This window comes from Pholcus phalangioides, unplaced genomic scaffold (assembly GCF_987345545.1).
Source record: "Pholcus phalangioides strain wild (caught in Gottingen) unplaced genomic scaffold, Ppha-v1.0 ptg000021l_1, whole genome shotgun sequence".
NCBI classification, from domain to species: domain Eukaryota; kingdom Metazoa; phylum Arthropoda; class Arachnida; order Araneae; family Pholcidae; genus Pholcus; species Pholcus phalangioides.
Genome location: NW_028301614.1, coordinates 9,180,007 through 9,207,640, shown reverse-complemented (window position 1 = coordinate 9,207,640; position 27,634 = coordinate 9,180,007). Strand labels below are relative to the sequence as shown.

The 27,634-nt window shown below is 40.3% G+C and overlaps 2 protein-coding genes across 3 annotated transcripts in view; both read right to left on the bottom strand.

Annotated features, from left to right (window-relative positions):
* LOC149070577 (plexin-A2-like) overlaps positions 1–27,634 on the bottom strand; it is a 415,911-nt gene that overhangs the window by 161,261 nt on the left and 227,016 nt on the right. The window lies entirely within an intron of this gene.
* On the bottom strand, positions 16,604–27,634 carry LOC149070580 (uncharacterized). The gene is made up of 2 exons (XM_089248889.1): positions 27,545–27,634; positions 16,604–20,546 (listed from the first exon to the last, which is right to left on the bottom strand). The coding sequence occupies exon 2, from the start codon at positions 20,384–20,386 to the stop codon at positions 16,808–16,810; it is 3,579 nt and encodes a 1,192-aa protein (XP_089105015.1). The 5' UTR covers positions 20,387–20,546; positions 27,545–27,634; the 3' UTR covers positions 16,604–16,807.

Below are 27,634 nucleotides of genomic sequence, written 5' to 3'. Positions count from 1 at the left end.
CTCCTGCAATGTCGTCCGAAATAAATAGCGTCATGTATCTCGATAGGAAAATACTTTCCGCTCAGAAAACTCTCAAAGAAATTTGTTTTACAAGTTATGCATTAGCTTCAAAGCGAGATAAATATTTCAGATGCAACCTTCTTGTGCATGCTTTTTCCTTCTTCTTCTTCTTCTTCTTCTCTCTTTGCATTCAATCAGTTTTAGTTAGTTTTCTTTATTTTTAATTTAGATTTTACTAAAAGCGCTATTTTTTCGCCTTTAAAAATTTCCAAGGGTTCTAGTACGTGTCGATGTTCAGTTCACATCCATCTCTTTCCCGAAACTTCTCCACCGAATAATAGTAAAATTCTCCAGAGACGGAAGAATTCCATTTGATTGTGCTTAAATTTTTAAATGATTGAGTAAACTTTATTACTTATTAAGATGAAATTTAAGAATTTTGAAAATGAACTACAACTACATCTTTTTGGAAAGAATAAACAGAAATAAATAGGTAAATACCGTATGCTCCCGCGTTAAGCTGGCATGCCTGGAAAAATAGAGGGAGACCAGAATGCCTGGATTATCCATATTTTCCGGCATGCCGGAAAATTGTTAAACATCTGGACTCAGAGAATCGATTTGATTGGGGGATTTGAAATTCGTCTGTCCCCTTGACTTTAGGATTGTTACGACCTGCAGTGATTTACGGACTGCACTAAGATATTTTTAGACTTTTCATGTTTAACACATGACCCGCGGACCAAATGTGGCCCTCAACTTGAAACCTAATTTTGTAAAAATGCACTAAGCGGTTCATTACCATTATCGCTTGAATGACCATCGGTGCATTTACAGATCACCTAAGTGACCGGGACGCTAATCTAGTTTATTTATGTGGTCCTCTGCACATTCTCACTTCAATTTAGCGGTCCACAGGGATATTTAAGATCACTTGAATGCTTCGTGGAACATTTCCAGATCAATTGAGTGAACCCTGGTACATTTACGGATCACTCCCGTGATCGAAGACGCTGCTTCAGACCACTTAGGTGGCCCGCGGCACATTTGCATTCCAATTATGTAGTGCGAAAAATATTATCAAGTTCCGCAGAGGAATGTGGATGAGGTGCATATGTGGTTTAATAGTAGTAGAAGTTCGCAGCATATTTCCAGATAACTTTGGTGGTCCGCGAAACATTCCCAGATCACTTTAGCAGCCCGCGACAAATTTACAAATCACTTTAGTGACCTCAGACGCTCTTTCAGATCACTTAAGTGGCACGCGGAGCACATTCTTACTTCAATCCAGCGTCTGCAGTACATTTTTTAGATCACTTAAGTGGTCGGCTTCAAATTCTCAGATCATTATAAAGCAGCCTACGATTAATTTAAATATTATTCCTTAGTGACCCAAGGTGCCATTCCTATCACTTAAATGGCTTGCCACACATTCCTATCACTTAAATGGCTTGCCACACATTCCTATCACTTAAATGGCTTGCCACACATTCCCACTTCAATGAAGTGTCCGCGGTACACATTTTTACTTTTAACAAAAATAATTAAAAATTTCAAGCGAAAAATTAAAAATAAAGATTTGCTGACATTTATGTTTTTAAGAAATTTTTTGAATGTCAAAAATGCAAAAAAAAGAAAGAAAAAAAGAAAAAAAAATTAAATTCCAAAATATGAATGGTAGGGTCGGAAAGGGTTAATATAGATCAGTGATTCCCAACGTGGACGTTAACGCCCCCTAGGGGGCGATGAAATGTTCCAGGAAGCGGTAGAAGCTACAAGTATAGCATAGGATTCCATGGGTTAGATTGAGTTGAGGGGGGGGGGGGCGATGGGAGAAAAACATTTCTGAAGAAGGGGGTTATAGGACAAAAAAGGTTGGGAAACTATGATATAGATTGACATCGGTTCTCTGAATGCATCATGTGATCTTTATTGAACCTCGATTTTCACAGCACGATGAGAATAGACGAGTCTCCACTTTCCAAAAATCTGGTGTTTCACCCGAATTGTACGGAATGCCGGCTAACGAGGGAGGGAGTTGGGGATACGGCAATACATTTTTTTTTTGCATATTTTAGGACTATGTAGAGAACTGAAGACAAACGGAAACGGATATGTGCTATTTCGAACAAAACGTTTCCGCTTGTTTTCCCTTTTTCTCCATATAACTATAAATTGACGGCCTGTTCCCACATGAATCACTAAAATTTCCGCACAGCTTTTTGCTTTCTTTCTCCCTCGCATTTTGTTCGATACTACCAGCGCGAGAATTTACCTGAGCAAATAACCGCGACGTCTTACGTCCGAAACGCGTTTTTCACGCATCTTTATATTTTATTCATGCTTCAGAGACGAGAGATACAGACAGCGATTGGCTTCATCCAAATCCATCGAGGAAGTTTCTGACAAACGTATTTCCAGGGTAGAACGCGAAATGTCGAAGGGTTCATCTACTGGACACATCGTTAAGGAATACGTATATAAAAAATAAATAAAAAAAATAAAAATAGAGACGTTCGACGAATTTTGATCACATGGTCGATGTAGCGAAGATGACGTGCATGTATTGTGACATATCCTGTCTGTTTCCGGCCTTTGAAATCAGGAAGGAAAGTGAGGACCAAAATATTCACCCCTTAAACGAAGAAAAAGACAAATCATTCTTCTTATAAGATGTTTAAGGGTTCGTGATTTTATTGTTCACGGAAGGGCAAGTTCCAAATGGGAAGCAGTTTTACCCACTATAAACCCAGACATTTGGAAAAGCTTATCATGAATAGTTTCTGCCCTTTCAACTTCTTAAAAGAGCAGGACTCAAAAAGATATGAATAATTAGGCCCTATGAAATTATCTTGAAGGCAAGAGCGCTGTCGTCCAGTGGTAGAGAGGTGACGGTTCCATGGGTTCAAAACCAAAATACGTTAATGAAGGATAATCTTTTAGAGAATCTGGTGGAATCAAAGATATCCTTCTCTGATGGAAGATAGATGACGTGAGTAAAGAAGTCATAATAAGTGCCGTCCATAAAAGTGTCCGAGACAACAGAAATGTCACCTCATGTGACAGAGGGTTAAGTAGACACGTAAACATGCGTCACTCCATGTGGAATCACATTTGGGACAATATCAGAGTTTTCTAAACTTGTTTGCCTCACCGTCCCTTCTCAGAAATGTTTTGCCCATCTCCCCCTTTTGTTGCACATTTTCTCGTGTTATATTTCTAGCTTCTACTGCCCCCCCCCCCCCTAAAGGGACGATATTGCCCATTCTGGGAAACGCTGGTCTATATGTACGACAAAGAAACACCGTATAAATGCTACGGTAAATGTAATAAAAAAATCCGGTACTTATACAATAATCACCAACCATTTTTTCGAAGTTTCATAAAGTTTTAAAACTTTTCACATTTATAGTGATTATGTGTAATCCCTAGCTCTTATTGGTAAATATGAAAAATCGTCAATGAATTGCTTAAATTTGCAAGACATTTTGCGTAAACTTCATTCTAGGATGATTTTATTCGATCGGTGATGTTGTGAGTGTGTTTAAAGATGCTGATAAATGTGAAGAAAGCTAACATTACGTGACTGATAATAATTAATAAGTTTTTTTCCTCATAACATTCAACTCAATTTAACTTTAAGGCCAAATTTGTGTTGAAACTGGTAAGTGGCTGAATTCAAGTGATATTTCCACACGATTTCTTCCTCATAGATATATCAATCTTACCAACTTCATTCGATAATCACGTATAATCACCGGTAAAAGTGATAAATGAAGGAAAATTTATCAAACTTACCGAGACTAGTGATTATGCATAGTAACCACCGATTTAGGATAATCATAGATTTGTCACATTTACTATAACATATACAAGTACTGCATGTTTGAGTTGACGTGATGTAATAATAGGGCACTGTAGCTGCAATATTTTGTACTTGGACAGATAAATATGTCTGCCTTCGAAGCCCAAAATTAACTCGTAACTCCACATCCAAAAAATATTACTCATTTTACGGAATCGCTGTTTATCATTATTATTGTTATTATTGGAGAGCTTTGGGGAAAAGAGCTTAATTAATCAATATCCGTGTATCATTGGCTGAAAAAAAAAAATGGCTACTTCATTAATTTTTTTACATTTTTTAACTCTCGTTAAAACAAGAATTTGCTATTTCACAAAGTATCTTGAAACTTATGATAACTTGTTTTCTAGGATATCTTGCGAGGAATTCTTTGAAGAAGAAAAAACGTGCAGATAATTTTTCAAAGAAGGAAAAAAAAAAAACATCAATGAATTTTATTTTTCTTGAAAAGTTTCCAAATTTTAAAAATTCGAAAAAAATTACTCGGAGATAAGAAAATGAAAAAGATCAAGATTGTCACGTAAATTTCAAATTAAATGCTTCATAAATTGACTTCCTCCCCTCTTTTAACAAAATCTTTTCCCCCACAATCATAAGTTTTTTTATGTCTATTATCTGAAAACTTTTCAAATTTCTTTCGCGTGTTCGACTTCAATCAGCAGTTTCAGTTGAGTTAATTCATTAATTAACTCTAGATAATTTTCTTAATGAAAGGCGTGTTTTTTCTCTTCTCTCATGAAAGAGAATAATTTTTAGGTCGAATTTTGAAAACACGAGCAACGATATTTTCATGAAAAGAAGACGAATTTAGAATGAAATTTAAAACGCATCGTACACAAAAATATTATGTAAAATTTAAAAATATAAGAATTTCTGGTTAATAGTTTTATTTCAATGTAACTGCTTCATACAATATGAAAGAAAAACATTTCGGAGAATTGAGATAGAACTAATTTTTTATCTAAATACGTTGTGTAAATTATTCATTTATGATTTTTGGTCTAAGAATTACATGTCTTTCATAATTTACATTTGAAAATTATTAATTAAATAATAAATTAAAGTATGGTAAGGTACACGACTTTGGAAGCAATATTTTAACGAATTTCAAAACGTCTAAGACGGCCATACGATACCATCATTTTATAGTATAAAATCTATTCGATAGATCTTCAAACTTTGCCGGCAACGATGTAAAATTTTCAAATATCTCGCGGAATTCTCGTGCAATCTCGGGCACTTCGGTGGCACTATAATGTGCCCTGACCCGATTGATAATTACACAGCCCTTTTACTATTTATGTATACAATATTGTTTGGCCAAGGCCTATACGAGAGGTGCGGTGATGGGATGGAGTGACTACTTTCAATACATACAAGTAGTCAAACTTGATTATAACGACATAAAATATTCCACAGAATTTGGTCGTTATAACCGACAGTGACGTTTCTTAAGTCATTTTAAAATGAAAAATATACTCAGCTGCAATGTAACAGGAAAGTGGACTGTACTAAGGAAAAGCTGTTGTACTATGATTGTTATTACCATATTGTATCGAAAAAAAAATCGGGAAATCGGGATCATAAATACTGAACATCGCCAGTTCTTGCCAAAAACGTTACCAGTTGTTCGGGAAATTTATAATTGTTGTCTTTGGCTGGAAATAAAGTCCTACAGCAAGTCTGCAAGGAATTGAAAATTATTTTACGGGGGGAGGAGGGGGAGTTCTGCATGACAAATATGCGAGATGAATATACATATTCATTATAGGAAGCAAAGTGACGAAAAATGTGATGTTACAGGACCGTAACTGGAATTTCTGTGCGGGGGGAGGTGATTTCGCAGTCCCTGCCCCAAAGCTACAAAATATGATGATTTCATAACGGTTTTTTTGTCCTATCATAAAATTTGCCGCACTGGGCAGTGGCGTACCTTGGTCCCTTCTACTTCCAGCCCTGCGTTATATACTAGGTCGTTGCGTTTTCATCGACTTTATAAGCATGGTTCTTAAAATTGTTCTCCATAAGAATCATCAACGGACGAAAATTGTCGACGTTAAAACCATCACCACCAAACATACTGCTGCTCAGTCTCCATGGCAGATATAAGCTGGTTACCCCCGAGGGATGTGAGTATGCTGGAAGTACAAGTTGAGGTTGTTGTAACCGAATTTGACAATTTTTTCTCAAAAATATTCCGCAGCACCCTTGACAGATCTAACGGTACGGGTGCTTCGTTAAGATATTATTGTTATAGTGAAATTTCTGTAATTTTTTCTTCACCAAACGCGCATGCGTGTAACAACGGAAACCAATTCATCCATTTTTTACACGTTCATTTCGCTCCTCTATCTCTTCTGACGCAAGCGTTTGTTTTAATGTTCAGATCCACTTTAGAGGTGCTCGGAAAACATTCATATGTGTAATTCCACACTAGTTGCACCATAAACGTTATGGCAAAGCGATAAATCTCCAACCAGCACAAGTTAACTTTCAGTATTTACAGATCCCCTAATGGGAGACATAGAAATCAAGTACACATACATTTTAAGAAGATTTATTTAAAAGAAGTGAGCACCGTATGTATACTTAAGAATCACAAAAGCAAACATACCGACACTCTTTCGCAAGAAAAAGAAAAATACATGAAATCGAATCAATTCAAGCGAAAACAAGAAACGTAATTTAGCCGACACACCGAAAAATCAAGAACACTCCTGGTGACCATTGTACCGAAAATTAAATCGTAATTGGGTACAGAAAAAAAAAATTATGCACAACGTGCTCTTTTGCATTTATTTTGGTTTTTGTATCCGATCACGAGGAAGAATCAAATAAAAGGGGTAAAAACTTTTCTCCTTCGGGAAAATTTACCAGTTCCTCAAATGGTCTTGAGATAACGGTGATAAGCAAAAAAATAAATAAATAAATGAAACAAAACAAATTAACGAAGTTATCACCAAAAGAATAAGATAACACATTAAGTTGGAAGACCCGGCGTACGCGTGGGCAAATGGTGGACGTTCTCAACTTTTTCCATCCATAAAACGTGCGCAGTCAACCTCGAATTGCTTCTACCCTTTTCTATCTTAGGCATCTTGCTTCTGCTTCCCTTGCACAATTTTCGTTGATCTTTTTCTGCTTTTTTTATCTTTCTTGCTGATGTCCGAAACCAGAGCTAAGTCAGCATCAATCTCTTTTCCTTTTCTTTAGCTTTTACTTGATGCTGGAGGGCGATCGAACAACCAAGAAAGCAAGGCAACGGAGGGAAACACACGGATAAAAGCAACCAGACATGATACAAAAGAAAAAGAAAAAAAAGGAAAAATTAAAACAGCTAATGCTTTCATCTAAAACACACACACCTTTAAAATCTTTAGTATTATTTTATTTATTTTTTCACGGACGGAATTTCTGATCGAAGAAAGGCACCAGATCGTTATCTGATAAACACGTTCCCTTCCTCCCTGATGATAGAATGATGACGCTTATCAGAAAATTCGGAAAGCACATCGTGAAGGTAGGTACGTACGCTTGGTAAGTTTCAACATTTTCTTTGCTGATCAGGCGGTAACTAACAAAGAATGTCGGACACGGATTGAGAGAGAGTGAATCTCGTTCTAAAAGAGCTTGCGAAGAAAAGAAATGGGCTTTTCTTCAAGAGATGATTAATCAGCAGGAAAATCAATTCCGTGATAAGAATAAGGATATTATTGAGAGTAGGAAACCTTTTTTTAAAAAAATCTGAAGATCTACAGAGTTAATCCCACCAAAGACATTTTTAATTACATACGCATCTGTATTATAGGAATTCGAACATAATGTGAGATATATTGGAATATATACATCATTTGGGACAGAGTGGAAGCCATGTTTTGGTTTGGTGGAGGAATATACTCTCAAACTCGGTTATAACGACATTTGAAGATTCGAAGGTTTTTAACAGTTTTCTGATGCGAAAACACACAGGATATTTCAAAAAGAATCATCCGATTTTAAAAAAATCATAACTATCCAGCTTTTAATCCGTTTTGATAGAATAATGTATATCTAGAAAGAGGGAAATCTCGAGTTTCAAGCAGTTGCCGATAGGTAGCGCTAACGCTGTCAAAAATATCGGGCATTTTCACAAAAAATCGGAAAGGACGAAATAACAAGGAAAATACGGGAATGTCTCGTATACAGGTGATATCAATGATCAAGACGGAGTATGAAACATGTAATGAATTTTCGTTTTCACACAACGTTAGGTATCAATAGAACAACACACAATCATTACCCCAATGTGATAAACTCTAATTCTTGGAATGTCTCTTGGAAAACGGTACAGAAACGGAAACTGGACCGACAAATATATACGCCGTTATAACCAAGGTCATTGCATTTCCTTCGACGTTATAAGCAAGATCATTGACATTATTCCCTGCAGTTCGGTCTACCAATTATTGAAGGTAAAACTGAGGTGCTGTTATAGCCGAGGTCGGTCGTAATAACCAAGTTTGAATGTACAAAAACTCAGGAATCGACTTGTGTATAACAAATGGCAGAAAAATAATTGACGTAAAAAAATAAGAACGTTTTATTGTTCAGTGGCTTGGAAGTCCAGTTTGTGCAAGGCCAAGAGGTTGTCCCTTTCTGATCAATCCCTGAAAATAGTTCTTTAATTTTTTTCACTTTCAAGATTTCGGAATCCTAATCAATGAAATTGACCCTTTCCAATCTCGAGAACATATTCGGCATTACTTTCTCAACCAAATTGGCCAAACAATACTCTCCCATATGTCGAAAGCCACGAAATCACTCCATAGAGCTTGCTCATTTTCTTCCCTAAATCTTATGGTTACTGGTGCACTGAATGACGTTAAAAATCGTGTGATTTAATTCCTACCATCATGCTAGATGTAAATAACAGTCAGCAACTTGATATGCTGAAATAACGTATGAAAATATGACACACCCACCGAGAACTATCAGCGTAAATAACATACATGCAAAATAATAAAAAAAAATTACCTTTTGAAAAATTTGGTTTTCAAATTTTTATTCTTATTATGTAAAACACGCTGCGTTACGAATTTCCATAATAAATACTTGTACGTTATCCATACCAGAAGCAAGTAAAGGAAAGAAATATAATGGGATTGTCATAAATAATCACATAAAATGGGTTCATGTTCCTCCATAGAATTAATGGAAACAAAACAAATCAAGCGTTATTATGAATACAAATATTTCGACTACAACAATATAAATGATATAAAAAAAAAGACAACGTGTATCCGAGGAAACTGTACGTCTCAATCCCGGAAGAATAAGCACAAAAAAGAGAGAAGAAAAGTCAGAGATTCTCCGGGAATGAAGTAAGAGAGGGATGTAAAAAAAGAGCATGGAAGCAAATGTCTTTGGATGGGAGAAAAGGTTGTCCAAGGAAGGTAACATTCCATTCATCACAACCGATTCCGAGCGCGAAACCTAAAAGACAGTCACGAAAGGGGTTTTTTTCCCCTCTCTTTCGCCTCGCATTTTCTTTTATCCTTCTATGAACAGGGATGCATGAAGGAATACAAGAATGGTGGGATACATAAGAAGAGGATACAAAGCAAAAAAAAATAAATACAAAAAAAAATTGCTAGAGAGAGAGACACCCAAGATAATGGCACCCGTTCTTTTCCTCTTCGTCACCTGACTCAAGACGACGACAAAAAGGATTAGCATAGTGGAGGGAAGACACCCTAACGACAACAGCTTTACCAGAGAAAAAGACACAGGAGCTGAGAAAAAAGACGGTATAAGAGGGAGTGCCCCTAAATGTATATATACAGGGCAAAAACTGATTACAAGTCCGTATTTTTTTTCCTGCTTTCTGGAAATCTTGTTATAAGCGGTGAGATGCACGAGAATACACCGTCAAAAAAAAAGGACTGAACCCGAATGGAAAAACACGGAAGAGAGAGAGAGAGAGTGGAAGATCCCAACCATGGAAGATGAAATTCACTTATGGATGATGGTTGGTCGGATTGCGTTTCCTCTTTCTTTGAACCCTTCTCGGATTTTATATTATATTTATAAACGTAAGTAGATGCTCCGCCACATGTAAACCAAAGAACGACTCTTTTCATCCTGTCGTATAAAGAGAAGTGAAAAAAGAACATATTCGCAGTTTCCATAGATGTTCAGCTTATAATGCTAAGGTTAGATAAGTAAAATCCGAGTTCTGTGTAACGCATCCTTGCCCTTCACGAGAATTAAGTCCATTAGCTTTCACGTAGTTTTTAACATTTGGCTGCGGACGATACTCTAAAAGTACTTTTTTTCTTTTTAACCCCATAACATACCTTACCTATGTTGTTGGGGGGGGGGGGGGGGGGTGGTATTTTGAAGTTATAAAGCCTTGATAACTACTTGGTGATCAACAGATGGCAGCACAAGTGTGGGACTAATAAAAAAATTCAGTTATATAGATGTTTGGTCATTGTAAAAGTGTTTATATTCATAGTCTTGTGTAATTGTGTCTCGAGAGCATTTTACTAGCTTTTAGCCATTGCTCTCTTCCCTGTCCCAGCTTTCTTCACCATATTATGAATTAACTATTTTCTACCGTGTCCTTTCAAACATTTTTTTCTTTCTCTTTGCATTTTCTGTCAAATATTGTAAATATGTAATTTAATTGTAAACTCTAATTTGTATAGCATTATTGAAATTGACTGGGGACAAATAAATTATGTTATGTTATGTTAATGCCGTAAAAATTACAGAGAACGAAAAAAAAAAAAAAAAAAATCTGCAAACACACAGCAGGCAGACCTACAACATGGTACTACTAAACCACACATGCACCTTGTCCATATTCCTCTGTGGAACTTCAAACGAATTGGTACATGTTGGAATATGCGTGTCCATGTTGTGAAACTAATGTGAAACTTGTTTCTGTGTAATGCTTGTTATAATGCTGCCATCTGCCTCCTATTTTTCGAACTATGAGTGAAGTGTAATAATTGAAGATTTAACAGTTGTAGGCCTGTTGCTCTTTGTGGAGAGATCGGCTTGCATTCGCACCTCGAATTTGGGAACCACAGAAAACCAACTTCAGCCGACCACTACTGTGAGGACGGTGGGGTTTGAACCCGGGCCCTACAATATGGTACTACTACTAAACCGTACATGTACCTCGTCCATATTCCTCTGCGGAATGTCTAACGAATTGGTACATGTTGGAATGTGCGTGTACGTGTAGTGAAACCTGACATGAAGTTTGTTTCTGTGTAATGCTTGTTATGTGTAGTGCTGCCGTATGTTACCAGTTTTTTCTAACTATGAGTGAAGTGTAATGATTGAATAACTGTATCGTTGTGTGTGTGTAGGCCTGTTGCTCTCTGTGGTGAGACTTTTCAATTGGGAGATCGGCTCGCATTCGCGCCTCGAAGTTAGGAACCACAGGAAGCCTACTTCAGCCGACCACCACTGCGGCGACGGTGTGGTTCGAACCCGGATCATACATAAATACGTACGTTACAGGCCACACATGCACTTGGAACACATACTCCGGCGTCCGATCAGTTAGAATTCCGTAGACAGTAGAGGAATGTTTGCGAAGTGCCTTGTACAATTAAGTAGTAGTATTAGTAGCAGTAAAACACTGCAGCAGCAAAATGTTCCCTAACAAATGTATAAAACAAATTATGATTTTCTTTCGTGGTAAAATGTTCACGTTAGAGAGAAAGCCCAAATTTTCAACGTGGCTGTATAATTTTCATTAAGTAAACTAATAAGTAAAATATTGCATAAGTAAAGTATTCACGCATCTGTATTTTTCAACACATTTGAATTGGTATTATTAATTTTCCTTGTAAGCTCATAGGGAATGACGAAACTTTGAAGTGAGAGCTTAATTAATTCATTGTGTACTTATATAATAATTTTTTTTTTTGCTTTTAGGGTTTGATTAGAACTAAAGGGCTTGAAAAATTTCCATGACAAATTGTTTAATTTTTCTATATGAGGTAGATATAAAGGGTCAACTGAGGACGAAAATAAATTTCTATTAAACTTCTTTCTCTGTACTTTATAATGCAAGTGTACTTTACTGCAAATTTATTAGCAATCAATGAAACTAATGAGCAATGGATCTAAAATCTATATCCAAGAGCCTATATCTTCCTCCTCAAATGAATTAATAAATCGGCATATCCAAATTATTATCAAAATACTTCTCGAATCGATCGGATAGAATAGAAATTTTAAAACGCCACCAAAACGACACCTCCCCCGAAAAATTTCACGCGAATAAATTACAAAAACCGCAAAATTTTTATCCAAGGAAAATCATTATTTAAAATGAATAAATAAATGTGTCAACAAATTAGTGTCTTATAAGGAAAAATCTCCGGAGAGGGACAATTTCGTTTTCCAAGAGAGAGACAGAGAGAAAACTGATGATATATACACATATATATTTTTATTTACTTTCTCTTCTTTTTTTTTTTCATTTCTGCGATCATTTCGCGATTTTCGCTCAGATGACAGTTGGTGATTAGAAATTTCTCTGATAAAAACCCTCACTTCCAGGTCGATTTAATGCGATTATCTTCAAAGTCGGTGAGAAGAAGAAGATTCCTTCAGAGCGCCATCCCAACAGATGCCTTCAACTGTGTGGTTCTCCAGAGGAAAATAAATAAATAAAAGCGAAATGATAGCCTGGATCACATCACGCCATCAATTCATTTCTTACGACATTCAGACAGCAGAATATATATATATATATATATCTGAAAGAATATTTATAAGAGCGTTAAAGAGTTTTCTCACAGCAGTTTTATTATTTTTTCTTTATTTCTCTTCTTTTTTTTTTGGATTCCTCAGTAATATAATCATCCCAATTTCTCTTGAAATCGAAATAAGAAAAAAGTTTAACAGAAATAAAAAGAAGAGAGAGAGAGAGAGAAATCCATGATCAATAGCTTCTCAAAGAAAAAGGGAGAAAGTACTAGGGAATGGAGAGTAGAAAAATCCATTATTTCAGGAACGTAGAAGGAAAAAAAAAACGTAACCTGATATTTGCTAAGATTCTCTATCTCCCTCTTTTTCTGAAGAAATTTGTCGAAGAAAATATTCGAGAAATTTGTGGAAAGAATTCGAGATGGAAGGGGGGAAAAAAAGGAATTCTGGAGATTCTTGGTCTGTTTCAACGATTTTGATACGTCGAATTAGTTTTAGTTTCCATTTTGTGGATAGTGATGTTAGTATGGGCTAATTAGAGTGACTTACGCCTCCTTTTTAATATAGGAAAATGGTTTCGAGGCATGGACGTCCGCAGGGGAAGGGGGGGGGGTTAAACCTGGTTCACCTAGAAGAGATTATGTATTTTTGCAGTACCCGTTGGGAAGAAAAAAAATGAAAACCCCCCCCTGCCGGAGAAAATCCTACGTACGCTACTTTATCAAGGTGTACATGCCTTCCTTTTTAAGCAATAGAAGACTCTTTAAAAAAGAGTTGAATAATGTTAGAATAAGAGCAATGGCGTATGTTCCAACGAGCTACTTGGATGATTCCCGGTATGTATCGGTTACCCGATTTCATTGTATACGTCAGGGATTGACAAATCGTGAAAATATTTAAGTGCCAGCCAAACGTTTTGGGAGCCAAGCGTGGTTCCTGCAATGAATGAATGAACGCCAGAACTTTTTGCCACTGGACTTATCCCGTTGCCGAGATCTCTTCCAGCCCAGCTTCATGGCAGAGTCTGGAACAACATGGTTCCTGCAGAAAATTTTGTCATCCTCAGACTCCAATTTAGCAGTCACATATAGAAAAGTTTAGGCGCATGGACCTGCTCTCTAGTCGCCATGGCAAACTGGCGCCTGAGATTTGTGAATCCTGCCTGGTATGCGTGCACCTCACACTCTCATTTTTAAATTAGAAAGCTCTTTAAGATACGCATTGTAGGTTTGGATAAGACATCTCTCATATCGGCTCTATCCAGTGCATATCAACTCTAATCAGCAGCTTTTATCTTGGTATATGTTGTATACATTTTTCAACAATAATTTTTCATCCTGAAAATTTCAAGTTTTCCTGAAAAAGATTTGAACAACAGGAAAAGTTTAAGACTATTTGTATTGTTTGAAAAATATTTCATTTCTCTTCTCTTTCAACTTAGAGCTATACTACGAGGATTTTTAAAATGCCAGTATTGTAGCATTCGGTTGCACGGTTCCCAGAGCAAAATCTGTTTGAGTATTTCTCTCACTTTCCCTAACCAAAACTCCCGAAGAAAGAAATATAATTTCAAAATATTAACTTTCCAAACTTTTTTTGTAGAGTTTCGGATCCATCCTTTCGTGGAATTTTTCCCCGAGTTTGCCAAATATTTCACATTTTCCCTGACTATTTTTCATTCGCCTGGCTTTCCAAGCCGCTGGAAACCCTGGGTTTGTTGCCGAAGGCATATAGTTCATCTGCGAGGGTTTCGACAGCATCACTTCAAGAGAGTGATTTCGCACATACAGGGGAAGTTCCAATATGTTAAAAGGAGGACTGCTAATAACTAAGAGGGATTCGGAAATATTAATTTACACAGAAGAATGAAATTCCTTAGAAATTCTGAATACGCAATCCAAAGTTTCCAGTCCACGAACAGGGTTAGCAATGAAAGTTTCTGTGAAATTCCTGCACACGGATTGGGACTTTTTCGAACTTCCAATATAATGAGTTTTCGGTTTTCGGTTATGGATAAAGCAAGAACTAGGGAGAGGGGCAGTTGCCTCGGGTTGCAAACTTCAGATAAAGCAAAAAATACCGGAGAAAATCGTTGAATCGTTTATACAGTTGGGGGGGGGGGTGACGAGATTATGTCCCCACCAAAAAAATATATATTCCCGATTCCTAGTTACGGAACCATTGACTTGAAACACAGTAACGTGAAAGTGAATGGCAAATTTTAATTCACCACCAGAGCGTGGGCAATGTTAACAAAAAAAAAAAAAAAAATACAGTGATCTCCCACTTATACGTTACTTTTACTTACGTCGTTTCACTTATACATAATTATGATGAATCATGATCTAAGAATTGTGAAATCTAATATATATCACTTATATCGTTTCTTTCACTGTAAGACGATTTTTTGCACTCCCAATCAAAGATATAGGTAAGTAATACTATTCACTAATGCGTCTCACTCTCTCTTACTTACGCGGATTTCTTTCTTGTTCCCTTGCACCAATGCATAAGTGAGAGATCACTATGTATTCTCTTGAGAGGAGGCTATATATAATTATTGCATGGTTCAGGTTCAGGGGGCTTGCAAGGCTCAGGCCTGAGGCCCGGGACAATTAGCAGATTTTTTTTGTTTTTCCTGATAGAAATTCGCTATATGAACCAGACTTCCCACTGTTCGTGAAAAGTATATTTTGCTGGCCCACCAACGATCCCAGTCTAGGACCCATGGTGGATTCTGACCAGAGAAAAAAGGTCGGCTGTGTAGTCACAGTTGTGTGTACGAAATTTCTAGATTCCCCGTTTTTCTCCCTCTTCGTGAACAAGGAGCACGGAAAATCCATTGGATTTGGACACACCAGACTTGCCGAAAGTGAAAGCGAAGTATTGATCTTTTCATGACTGAGAGGTGCGGGGAAAAGGGTCCTTCCTCCAAGAAGTTCCAGATCGTACATTTCGCATGGTCTGACGGGTACAATTGCGACGCTGCACACAAACATACATACATACACACACACGTGCCAATTCTCAGTTGGGGGAAGAGAAAACAGGGGGAAATCCCTGTAATCTGAAATGTACCCTACGGTTCTTTCTATATCGCAGCAGCCCATCTTATTACGAAGAAGTAGCGCTGAAATGACTTACAGTTGCGGCCAGTGCTTGTGGAAATCACTTCCTAAGTTCCACTGCTGCTGCTGCTGCCCGATAAGTATTGATTGAAGGGGAGATACGTTCGCGGAGCATTTCTAGAATGATCCATCGAAACAGAGCGGGGGGGGGGGAATATAGATATGTGTCATAAGTGATTGTCAAGTCTCGTTATTTTTCGTTCTCAAGCAATGTTTCACAAAGTGGGAGATATCATCCCCCGAAATTCTCTGGAATGAACCAGAAGTAGGGTGATTTTAGCGGTTTTGGTGCACAATAGGACTGCGCATTTGCTGCGCATCAAACAATAGGGCTCCCCACTTGCTGCGCATCAAACAATAGGGTGCTTCGCACTTGTTGAGGCTCGCTAGATGGCGCTTCCTATGACGTCATTCCTAAATTATCGTTCTTGCCTATGATGTCATTCCCAAATTATCGTTTTTCAGGGGGGTCATTCCTAAATTAAACTTTATTTCCCAAGTGATGATTTTTTTCAGGGAACATTCCTAAATTAAACTTTTGAATTCATTTTCTGACTTAGAAAAAATTTGCTCCTAAATTAAACTTTATTTCCTGACTTGTTTTTTTTTTTTTTGGAGGGATGCTCCTAAATTTTTTTTTTCCATCCCAAGTGATGAGATTATTTCAAAGAGGGGTCATTCCTAAATTAATCTTTTCTTCCACAAATTATTGTTTTTTTACTGACTTAGTTATTTTTCTAATGATTTTTTTTTTCATTCCTAAATTAAACTTTTTTTTTTCACATATCAAGCTGTAAAATAAAATTCCCTCAAAAAGAAATGTTATTGACTTTTCATCATACTCAAGCTGAAAAAAAAAAATCACACGTAACTCAATTAATGACAGAAGCATTGATGATAAAGAAAATTAAATTTTAATGATACACAAAATAAATGAGAAAAAATATATATACAAGAATAAATGGAAAAAATATATATACAAAATAAATGGAAAAAAATATATACAAAATAAATGGAAAAAAATATATACAAAATAAATGGAAAAATATGTTAAAATAAATGGGAAAAAATATGTACATCAGTGTCCATGTAGCACTGTTCATCGAATGGCATAGTGGCCATACGCATATGTTTTAATGCCATCACCGAGAATATAGCGTTTATCGTCGCGAGGGCACAGCGACGTTTTGCGGAGGGCGACCGTTTGAAGTTTGTGGTTACTGGAGGAGATTTTTAGCATGGTGTTTTTGATCGAGGAGTTGTTGCGGAGGCAAGCCAGATAATCTTGATGTTTTAGTTGTTTTTTAACAACCGCACGAACGACCCCTTTGGCGGTCTTTTTCTCCGCGACTGCTGTGACCATGCTGTACATTTTTGATCTTAATCCGACGAATTCCACAACGGGTTCGCCGCCGTTCTCGTCCTTCATGACGCCCACCACTTTTTTGTTGTGCAGGCTAAACAGAGGATGATCACCGGGATAGTTTGACGTGTCGAACCTGTGTAGCTCCTCCCTCATGTCTTTGTAAATGTCACCGGTTTTTATCTCGTAGAGGAATGAATCTGTGTCTGTGAACAAAACTTCCACACCGGGTCCGTACTTTTTCTTCATAAAATTATAATGGAAGTCCGCCATCAAGTGTTTGGACAGGTCCAAAATCGTGACACCGGTATATATGGGCCTGTCCAGATGGATTTTCGTCTTCAACATCTTGATGACGGCTAACTCACCGGTGATTATCCTGAAGCATTCGAATGCCGGGGATGATATTAGCTTCCTCAAGCTCTTCTGATTGTTGGCGAGACGGATGTCGACGTGCTTCCTCAAATTTTCTAGCGATTTCCCGTACACAGCGTTATTGAGGAGCTTATAGAAGTCCTTTTCGAATTCGCACCGGGCATTTTTCCTCTTTTCGGTGTTGAACGCTATGTACGGGCGTATCCAAGGCTCTTGTGTGAATTCGACTGCACGCCGAACACCCGTCAGCTTCATCCCCAGCGACGTGTATAACTTCAGGCACCGGTAATGGATGACGTAGGAAGTTTTGTTCATCAGATTTGGTGAGAGCTTTTTGGATGGTTTATCACCGGGTCTTCTGATGAATGGAGAGAGCATGTCACCAGTAATTTCAATGTTTTCTGCCGCCAAGGGGAAACAATTGTGCTCGTCGTGCAACTTCACCGGGTATTCCATGTCCACTTCTAAAATATACCCCTTGACGGCGTTGTCATCGATGTTGAGAAAATCGATGCTCTCAAGTTCACTGGGGGACAACCATCTAAAGTCTCTCACCGGGAGGGGCTCCATCATACACTTTCCGTATAAGTTGTTCACATCATAGTACATGATATATGATGTAGGTTCACTGGGGTTATAACCGGGTATTAACGGGTTGTTGGCTCGCGCATACCGCTTGGAGATCACTGAGACCCCACCTCGGATACCTTTCTCCATGAAGAGATGCATGTCCGGATCGTTGATCAATTCGAGCTTGACACCGGTCATTCGCAGACATGCGTTCCAGGCCAATCCCGGGGATGTGAACGTATGCACCGGGTCGATCTTGTAGTTTTCTTCGCAGAGTTTTCTAAAACTCTCGAACACATCCCCGAGAAGCAGCACGTCAGTCTTCACGTAGAGGTTGTGGTAATCACCGAGGTTGGAACACCGGAATTCTCTCCAAACGGTATGCGCATATGTATACTCGTCACTGGTTATATGTTGATCCCCCAGAGAGGTGTAAAAGGCCTCTCGTGGGGGCAGCACCGGATCTTCGAACTTCTCAAACGAGTCAACGTACTCGTACGGATAACATCCTTTACGTTGAAGAAGATGACTCGTAGCTCCAAAACATTTCTTCATGTTGTTGAAGTCACCGGGGTTCATCGCTTGCACGAGCGAATCCAACGACGCCGCCAAGAACTGGTTGGAATCCAGGAATCGCAGGCGACCGAGAGAAAAGGAGATAAATTTCTCCATATTCCTTCCGATCACCTGGATCCTGTGATCGGGGTACCGGGAAAGTCCTTGCATCAGGAAATGAGCGTCGTAGTTTTGTAAATTGTGAAATATAACCGGGATGTGACGTCTTAACCTGAGCTGGAGATTGCACTTCTGATGCAGCGCCGCTCTAAAACCACCGGTGATGTGACAGTGGTCACGAACCCTGTCGTCACCGAGTGGGCGGTCGCACACCATACAAGTGGTCGCATTCCCGAATCTCTCTTCATCTTCAGCTGTCATCTGCAGAGGCACCGGGTTGTCGAGCTTGCCCATAACCACTCGTTCTTCTTCGACGAGACACCGGAAGAAGACGTCCACGCAATCTTCACCCCTGTACACTGTGGGCTCTTTCACGTATACACCATCGGGCCCCACGACCGTATACGCGAATCCACAGGGGCGGTGAAGGCTCTTCTGGGTTGTGCTAGAGAGAGACGGGTTCGGCTTACAGCTGTCCACCTTCTCCAAGATCGCCTCAAAGTCCGCATATATGACGTATGGAACGTGCAGCTGGTAATGGTTGTTCTTGAAGAACATCACGTTGTCGTCTACACCGGGATACGTCACTCGTTGCAGACCGTGTGTCTGGCAAAGTGGTTCGTGCGCATTCAGCTGCTCGAGGGAGGAGAAGCGTTGCAAGCAATAATTGCAAAAGTGGGATGCACCTTCATACTTGGTCGTGTAGGAAAGCAAACGAGACATGTTTTGGATGAGGCAGTAGTGCGACGTTGTCTCGTTGCTGATGAACAAGAGGTTGATTGGTGTACCAGACACCACCTCACTAATCCTGAGAGGAAAGACTTCTCCCCCCTCCAACCCAAAGACGTTAATGCGCACTGAATTCGCAGCTTCGAACCGTGGGATTTGTTTAAGTGTCACCGGGTATACTAATTCACTGGTATTCAATTCATTCTCATACTGAATATAGTTGAACACCCTTTCGGGGTTTTGCTTCACCGGGTGTAGGGCAGCCAGTACGCACCAGAGAAAGCATTTCTCATCATCGTTCTTTACATTTACCACTGCTCTTCTGCTGGCTACCCCCTTTGGCAGCGGAATATAAGTGGCGGCCGCTAGTGGTTGGTATTGCGCCGTGTTGAGCTCGAGCGAGAGCACGCGCTCGAGCACCCAACCACTTCCGCTGCCTTCAAAATCCTCTGTCGCCTGCTTTACCTTTGCGAAGGCTATTTGTAGGTGCTCTTCTATCTGGTCGGCGGTTAAAGTGGTGAGCATTTTACTTCGAAGATACCCGTTGCAGAACTCGTCCTCGCCGTCACTTCCTTTCCTGGAAAATACAGCAGTCGCGACGATGTTCCATTTAAGGGACCTGTGGGTGGTCATGTCCTCCCTCAACAGCCGCGTCAACTCCTCTCTCACGCTGTCGAGGAAGGTGGTCATATCCATTTCGGTGTCTGGGGTGGGGATCAATTCGTGCGTCGACAACATGTCGAGTGCGCGCCTGACTTGCCCTCCTCCTCCTAGCTGTGCTCCTCCTTGGGGTGCTCCAAGCTGCTGCTGTGCCCCATGGCTCGGTGATGGCCGCTGTGGTGGTGCTCCTCCTTGCGCCCACTGTGGGGACGCATCATGCTGGGGTGGTCCTGCTCGGTGATGGCCTCTGTGGTGGTGCTCCTTGTGCCCACTGTGGGGGCACACCATGCTGGGGTGGCGCACCATGCCCCATGGCACGCTGGTGGCGCATCAAATCGCTCTTGCGGTGAAACGCTGCATCGCACACCAAACACTTGTGGCGACGCTCGCCATGCGTTAGCCTGTGCTGATTCAGATTCCTACGCAAGGAAAACTCCTTGCCGCACGTCTCGCATAGGTGTCGCTCCTGAAAAACAAATAAAAAGGGAATGTAGGACACGTAAGTCTAACACAAGCAATGGATGAGAGGTATAGAAACCCACGTCTTCCCGCTAGTTTCGGTGGCGTATCCGCCCTCAAGCGCGTGCTCAAGTCATCAAAGAAAAAAGAAATCAGAGATTGGTTGGCTGGCGAGAGAGCGTACACGTTACACAGATCCATTAAAAAAGTGTTTCCCCGCAACAAAACAATAGTGGCCGGTCTAAACAGTCAATTTCAAATCGACTTGGTGGACATGCGTAATCTAGCAATTCACAACGATGGTTACAACTATCTTTTAACGTGCATCGACGTCTTTTCCAAGTACGGTTTCGTCGTGCCTCTCAAAAGGAAAACCGGTGACAGCGTGGCCAAAGCTTTAGAAAGCATCTTTCAACAACGTCAACCAGTGGCGCTACAGAGCGATAAGGGGCGCGAATTTATAGCGTCACCAGTCCAGCGCTACCTCAAGCGTCAAGGTGTAAAGTTTTTCACTACGGAGAACGAACAGATAAAGGCCAGCGTGGTGGAAAGATGGAACAGGTCTCTCAGAAACTGGATGTACAAGTACTTCACTGCCAAGAACACGTATCGCTACATCGACATGATCGAAGACCTCGTGTGGAGTTACAATCACAGGTATCACAGGTCTATAAAAATGAGGCCCGTGGACGTGAACCCCGGAAACGAGCCGGAGGTGTGGAACAATCTCTATGGGGATACACCCAAGAAACAAGATTGCAAGTTTAAAGTGGGTGATCACGTGCGCATCACAAGATCAAAACACACCTTCGAGAGGGGGTACGATTCTAATTTCACCGAAGAGATATTCGTGGTGACCGAGTGCGTGAAAAGGGAAATTCCCGTTTACAAGCTCGAGGACCTGATGGGGGAAGAAATCAAGGGCACATTCTACGCTGAAGAGATGGTAGGTGTAAAGATGGGAGAAAAATTTCCGATTGAAAAAGTTTTAAAGAAGAGGAGAAGAAAAGGAATTATTCAATACCTCGTGAAATTTCGGGGGTATCCGAAAAAATTCAACGCGTGGGTGGTCCTATAAAAACCCGGAAACAGTGCGCGCATCTGTCATTTCAGAGATGGCTTCTTTCTATCTCACTCTACCCAGCGATGCTTCCAGAGACTTTTTTCCCGACAACACGCTCTCGAGTTTCGTGGTTAAACTTCCAAACACCCTGGAATTCGAATCCGAGATGGAAGTCGCACTGTCGGAGATAATTTATCCCCATTCATTCCACAACATCACTCAAGAGACAAACACTTTCGAATTCGATGTCGGAAACAAGATAATGAAGACCGGTCGCATAGCCCCGGGTTTCTACGAGACGACCCCCGAACTGATCAAAGCCATATCCACTCAAAATTTTCAAGACAAGATTGGTGTGACGTACAATAAAATCACGAAAAAAGTTAAGGTGAACCTCAAGAAAGACACCAAGCTCAGTCTCAGACACGGTATAGCCGAAAACCTGGGTTTCGAACCCGGCCTGATAGAGGGTCCGACCATAGTCGAGGGTCCTTTCACAGCCGATCCTAAATTAGACTTTCATCTCTTGTACGTGTACTGCAACCTGGTCGAACCTCAGGTCGTGGGTAACACCTACGCCCCGCTACTGAGAATCGTGAAAACTAGCGGTCAGGACGGGGATATCGTCAGCGTGTCTTTCGAACGCGCCCATTACGTGCCGCTGGCCAGAAAGAGTTTCGACATCGTTCACATGTATTTAAGGACGCACATGGGCAAGTTTTTCACATTTCAACGTGGAAAGGTGATAGTGAAACTACACTTTAGACTGCGACATGCATTATAAACCGTACCGGAGCTGTGCCCACAGCATCAACGATTATTATCTCGCTCAGGCTGGAAACGGACTCGGATATTATCAGGGTAGCGCTCTGCAAAGAGGTTATGGCCTCGGATCTATATTCAGCTCTCTCTTCAGATCGGCCGTGCCCCTGTTGAAACGCGGTGCCAAGGCAGTCGGTTCTCAACTGTTGCGCTCTGGTGTGGATTTCGCCAACGACATCGTTCAAGGAAAAGACGCAAAGATCGCAGCTCGCGATCGTGCCAAGGAAGCCGGAAGGTCTCTCACGGATAAGGGGGCCAATAAAATCAAATCCATGCTCGGAGGAAAGAATAAAAGGAAGAGACTCGTCAAGAAAACCGTCAGTAAGAAGAGAGCTAGAAAGCTGTCGACATCCGATATATTCAGCGATGGCTTTAATCCACGAAAATTCTCATGAATGTTTGAAAAGCGAAGCCGATCTGTTCACGGTGCCACCCACGGAAACCTCTATAGAATCAGCCGAATGGGTCCAGTACCATCCCATATCTCAAGTGCGTGATTCGGGGGCCCCCATCGAATTTCACGTGGCCGGTAGTGCCGAAGAATACATAGACCTTTCTGCCACTCAGCTGTATGTCAGAGTAAAGGTGACAAAACCAGAAACCGCCGAAGCCGTATCGACGGCGAATAATTTCTTGCATACCCTTTTCTCTCAGATTGACGTCACGTTGAATGGAAGAACGCTCACAAACTCATCACACACTTATCCGTATCGAGCTTACCTGGAAACACTGCTTAACTACGGATCGGATGCAAAGAGAGGACCCCTGACAGCCGAGGGCTACTACAAGGACACTGCAGGTCACATGTCTGACCTCACCAAGAACGAAGGGGCCAAGAAGAGAGCTAAACTCGCGGAAAATTCTTTTGAAATGATGGGCGTGCCTCACGTCGACATATTCTATCAACCGAAGCTGATGCTCTCTCTCGTGGACTTGAAGATGAGACTGGTTCGATCGAAACCCGAGTTCTTTCTGATCACTGCTGCTCAGGGTTGCGACGTGGTTATCGAGCAAGCGAGTATTTTTGTGCGTAAAGTAAGAATGAATCCTGCTGTGGCTGTAGCGCATGCCATGGCGCTCGAGAAAACAACAGCCAAATATTGCATTAACCGCGTGATATGCAAGGTCTATTCGATATCCATGGGAAGCATGAGTTTCGTGCAAGATAACGTATTTCTGGGTGTCATGCCTAAGCGATTGGTTATGGGCATGGTGGACACGGAAGCATTCAACGGAACGTTCGGTTTGAACCCCTTCGACTTCAAGCACAACAACGTCAACTTTGTTTCTGTTTCTATCGATGGAAGACCCGTCCCCCACACGTCGCTACAACCAGACTTTAGGAACAGACACGTCATCAGAGCCTACAACACACTCTTCGTGGGCACCGGAAGGCCCGGAGAAGATAAAGGATGTGACGTGAGCAGAGAAGAATATGAAGCCGGCGGTTACAGCCTCTTCGCCTTCAACCTGATACCCGACATGAGTGACTGCGGACACGTGCACCTACAAAAGCAGGGTAATCTGCGAGTGGAACTCAAGTTTTCCTCAGCCTTGACCAAGACCGTGTCGGTTATCATATTTGCCGAATTCGAATCGTTGGTGGAAATAACAAAGTCCAGAAGCGTCTTGTGTGACTTTGCGGGATGAACACTAAACAGATAGAGCACGCCCTCTCGACACACCCCCACACTCGAAAGGCTTTCCTAGGTGTTTTTGCGAGTGACAATTTACCCGAAAATGTGATCGCTTATCCCGCTGCACTGGTTGTGAACACGGACAGAGAGAATGAACCCGGAACGCACTGGTTGGCTATTTACATCGAAAACGAAGCGAGAGCTGATTTCTTCGACTCTTACGGGAACCCGCCCACCTATTTCAAGAAGGGACACATAAACAGATTTCTACGACGCTACTCGCGCGTCGACTATAATGACGTCATGTTACAATCAGATAAGACAACCGTGTGCGGTCACTATGTGATTTTTTTTATCTATTCTCGATGTATCGGCAAAAGTATGAATAATATTGTATCGCGTTTTAATATGCAAAACGATATGCGCGTAGCAAGCTTTGTAAAGAAAAATTTTTCTGTTAAATAAAAGAGAAAAAAAATTCATTCATTTGTCATTTACTATGGAACCTTTCAAGCTGACACATCCGAGCACCGTGCTCATTGCCGGACCCACCGGTTCGGGAAAAACATATTTTCTCAGAGAACTATTAAAACACAGAAACGAAATGTTTCGAGAGCCTCGTCCGAAACGAGTTATATGGTTTTACGGCGAATATCAGACTTTGTTCGAAGATATGGAAGACTACGTTGAGTTTCGAGAGGGGAGCAATTTCGAAAGCGTGGAAGAAGACAGCTTGGTGATTTTAGATGACCTCATGAACGAGCTATCGGGCGAGAAAAAATTAGCAAACCTTTTCACAAAGTACAGTCACCACAGAAAATTGACCGTGATTTTCATAGTGCAGAACGTGTTTCACCAGGGGCGGGAAATGAGAAACGTTTCTCTGAACGCGCAATATATGTTTCTATTCAAAAATAGAAGAGATGTCAGTCAGGTGACCCACCTGGGACGTCAGCTGTTTCCCAATAAAATCAAATTTTTCAACGAGGTGTTCGAGGATAGCACGAAAAAACCGTATTCGTATTTAATGGTTGATTTACGACCCGAGACGGAGGAGGAAATGCGCCTGCGCACTAACGTGTTACCTGGGCAGACGCAATATATCTATAAACCCAGGAAATGAAACTTTCCATTTTCGAACATGACGGCTGTGATAGAGGTCGAGGGTTTCCAGCTGTCGGATAGAACATTCATAATCAAGGAGTTGGCGTGGTGTTTCATGCATTCGAGAGAAAATTTTCACTATGTATATAAACCGCCCAAAAAGTTTTCGGAATTATCTCCTAGAGATAGACACCAATGTCTCTACGTCACCAACAACATACACGAAATATCGTGGTCGGCGGGTGATGTACCTTTTGAAATGCTGGAGCAACATTTGCAGCGATTATCAAAAGTCGTATTGTATACGAAAGGCCACGACAAGTGTCGGATGCTACTGCAGCAGTACGGGTTAAAAGTTTATAATCTAGATGCGATTCTCTGCCCCAACATTGTGGACTTGCCAGAAGTGAGCGCGAACTGTTTTCTCCACGAAAACATGATAAAGCACTGCGCGCTGAAGAAGGCTATAGCATATAGCATATGGTTGGAATAAAAACATCGTTATTTTAAAGTATGGCATTGGAGAAGCAACAAGTGCTTCGTCTACTCTCTGCCTGTCCGAGGAATAAACGTAAGGATTTGTTGAAGAAATTACCGAAATCAGCATTAAAGACAGTCTGCGAGTGCTCACTCAATATTTTGAAGGGTGTCATACCGTTATCCTCAAAACAGAAAAATAAACTGAAAAGGCACAGAAATACACTTCGCAAACTCGCCTGCAAAAAGACGCCGCTATACGAGAAAAAGCGCGTGCTGATTCAGAAAGGAGGTTTCTTGTTCCAGTTAATCCCTGCCGCTATACAAACCCTCGCCACTTTGTTCACGAGATAATGGAGCACGCACAGAAATTCGCTCTGGTTCCAGAACAATTGTTATCGCGTCATGTGACCACAAAAGAGCAGCTTTCTGAGTTGGACAACGAGATGTTGAAAATACTGCGAAGCAAGGAGCCCGAAGCTATAAAAATTAAACTCTATCAGAATCTGCTGAACAAGAGAATCAACGTAGCCGAGAATAATCCACCGAAAATTCAAGAAGAGAAGAAAGTTGACGAATTACCAATAGCTCTGATTTCTGTCCCGAAATCGCAAAGAGGGCACTCAGAAAAAATTATCACGCATATAAATAAGCATCCGAACATATTAAAAATTAATTCTAACGGCTCGATCGTTTATAAGAGCAGGCTCGTCAAAGGAAGCGACATTCGCGATTTGATATCAAGTGTGGTCGGTCGGAGAAAATCACCCGTGGTGGGTCAAGAAATTTTCCTGAAAGCGCTAGAAGAAACCGGAGCTCCGAGAGATTATATAAAAAACCCATTTTTGAAACATATTTGGTTAGAGCTTTGAAATGCCAACAACAGTGGAAGCCGTGATCTACGATCAAAACAATAGAAAGCAGGGTATCGCATGGAAAACGGATGTACCGTCATTCGATTTACCGAGCTGCTGGTCCTACGAATTGGAGAGTAATGGAGAACTGATAAGACACAAGAGAATGTTCGCCATATTCACGATACTGATTGTTATATTATTTACTCTTATAGCAACAACATATAAAAATCAAATGGACTTTGAAAGATGTAATTCCTCTCTTCCGCTGGGAGGAAATATTTTTCTCACGTATTGTAATAAAACCTACGATATACGCTATTTTAGCGGAAATGCGCCCACTACGAAAGCCGTTAATCTCACCAGTGCGCAAATGTATAAATTGATTCACGAGTCTGCTGATGTACAATTGAATAAAAAAATTTCTATTTGAATTCTTGTGTCGTTTTGAAATTGTTTCGCGACATGAAATTCCCAGATGTTTCGCAGCTCTACCATTAAATAAAGTTTAAATACCTTACATGAAATAAATTTAACTTGAAATAAATTTACGCCTGAGAAATTGTTTCGCGACATGAAATACAACTGAATAATTTTTTTTTCGATGAATGAAAATTTAACTCGCGACATAAATAAATTTGATTTGAAATTAAATTTAACTCGGAATAAAATTTAACTTGTAATGAAATTCCCAGATGTTTCGCAGCTCTACCATTAAATAAAGTTTAAATACCTTACATGAAATAAATTTAACTTGAAATAAATTTACGCCTGAGAAATTGTTTCGCGACATGAAATACAACTGAATAATTTTTTTTTCGATGAATGAAAATTTAACTCGCGACATAAATAAATTTGATTTGAAATTAAATTTAACTCGAAATAAAATTTAACTTGTAATGAAATTCCCAGATGTTTCGCAGCTCTACCATTAAATAAATGAGTTTAAATACCTTACATGAAATAAATTCAACTCGAAATAAAATTTACTCCTGAAAATTAATTTGGAATAAAATTTAACGCGCGATAATTTAAAAAAACAACTAACCTCTTTCTTCTTCTTCTCTGACGGAGCATATCCACTTGGTCCAGCTTCTACTGGCGCAGGACGCTTCAGGCATTGCTGGATGAAATTCTC

Coding starts and splice junctions, on each gene's coding strand:
- LOC149070580 (XM_089248889.1), bottom strand. CDS start 20,386: ATGGTGCGCCACCCCAGCATGGTGTGCCCCCACAGTGGGCACAAGGAG.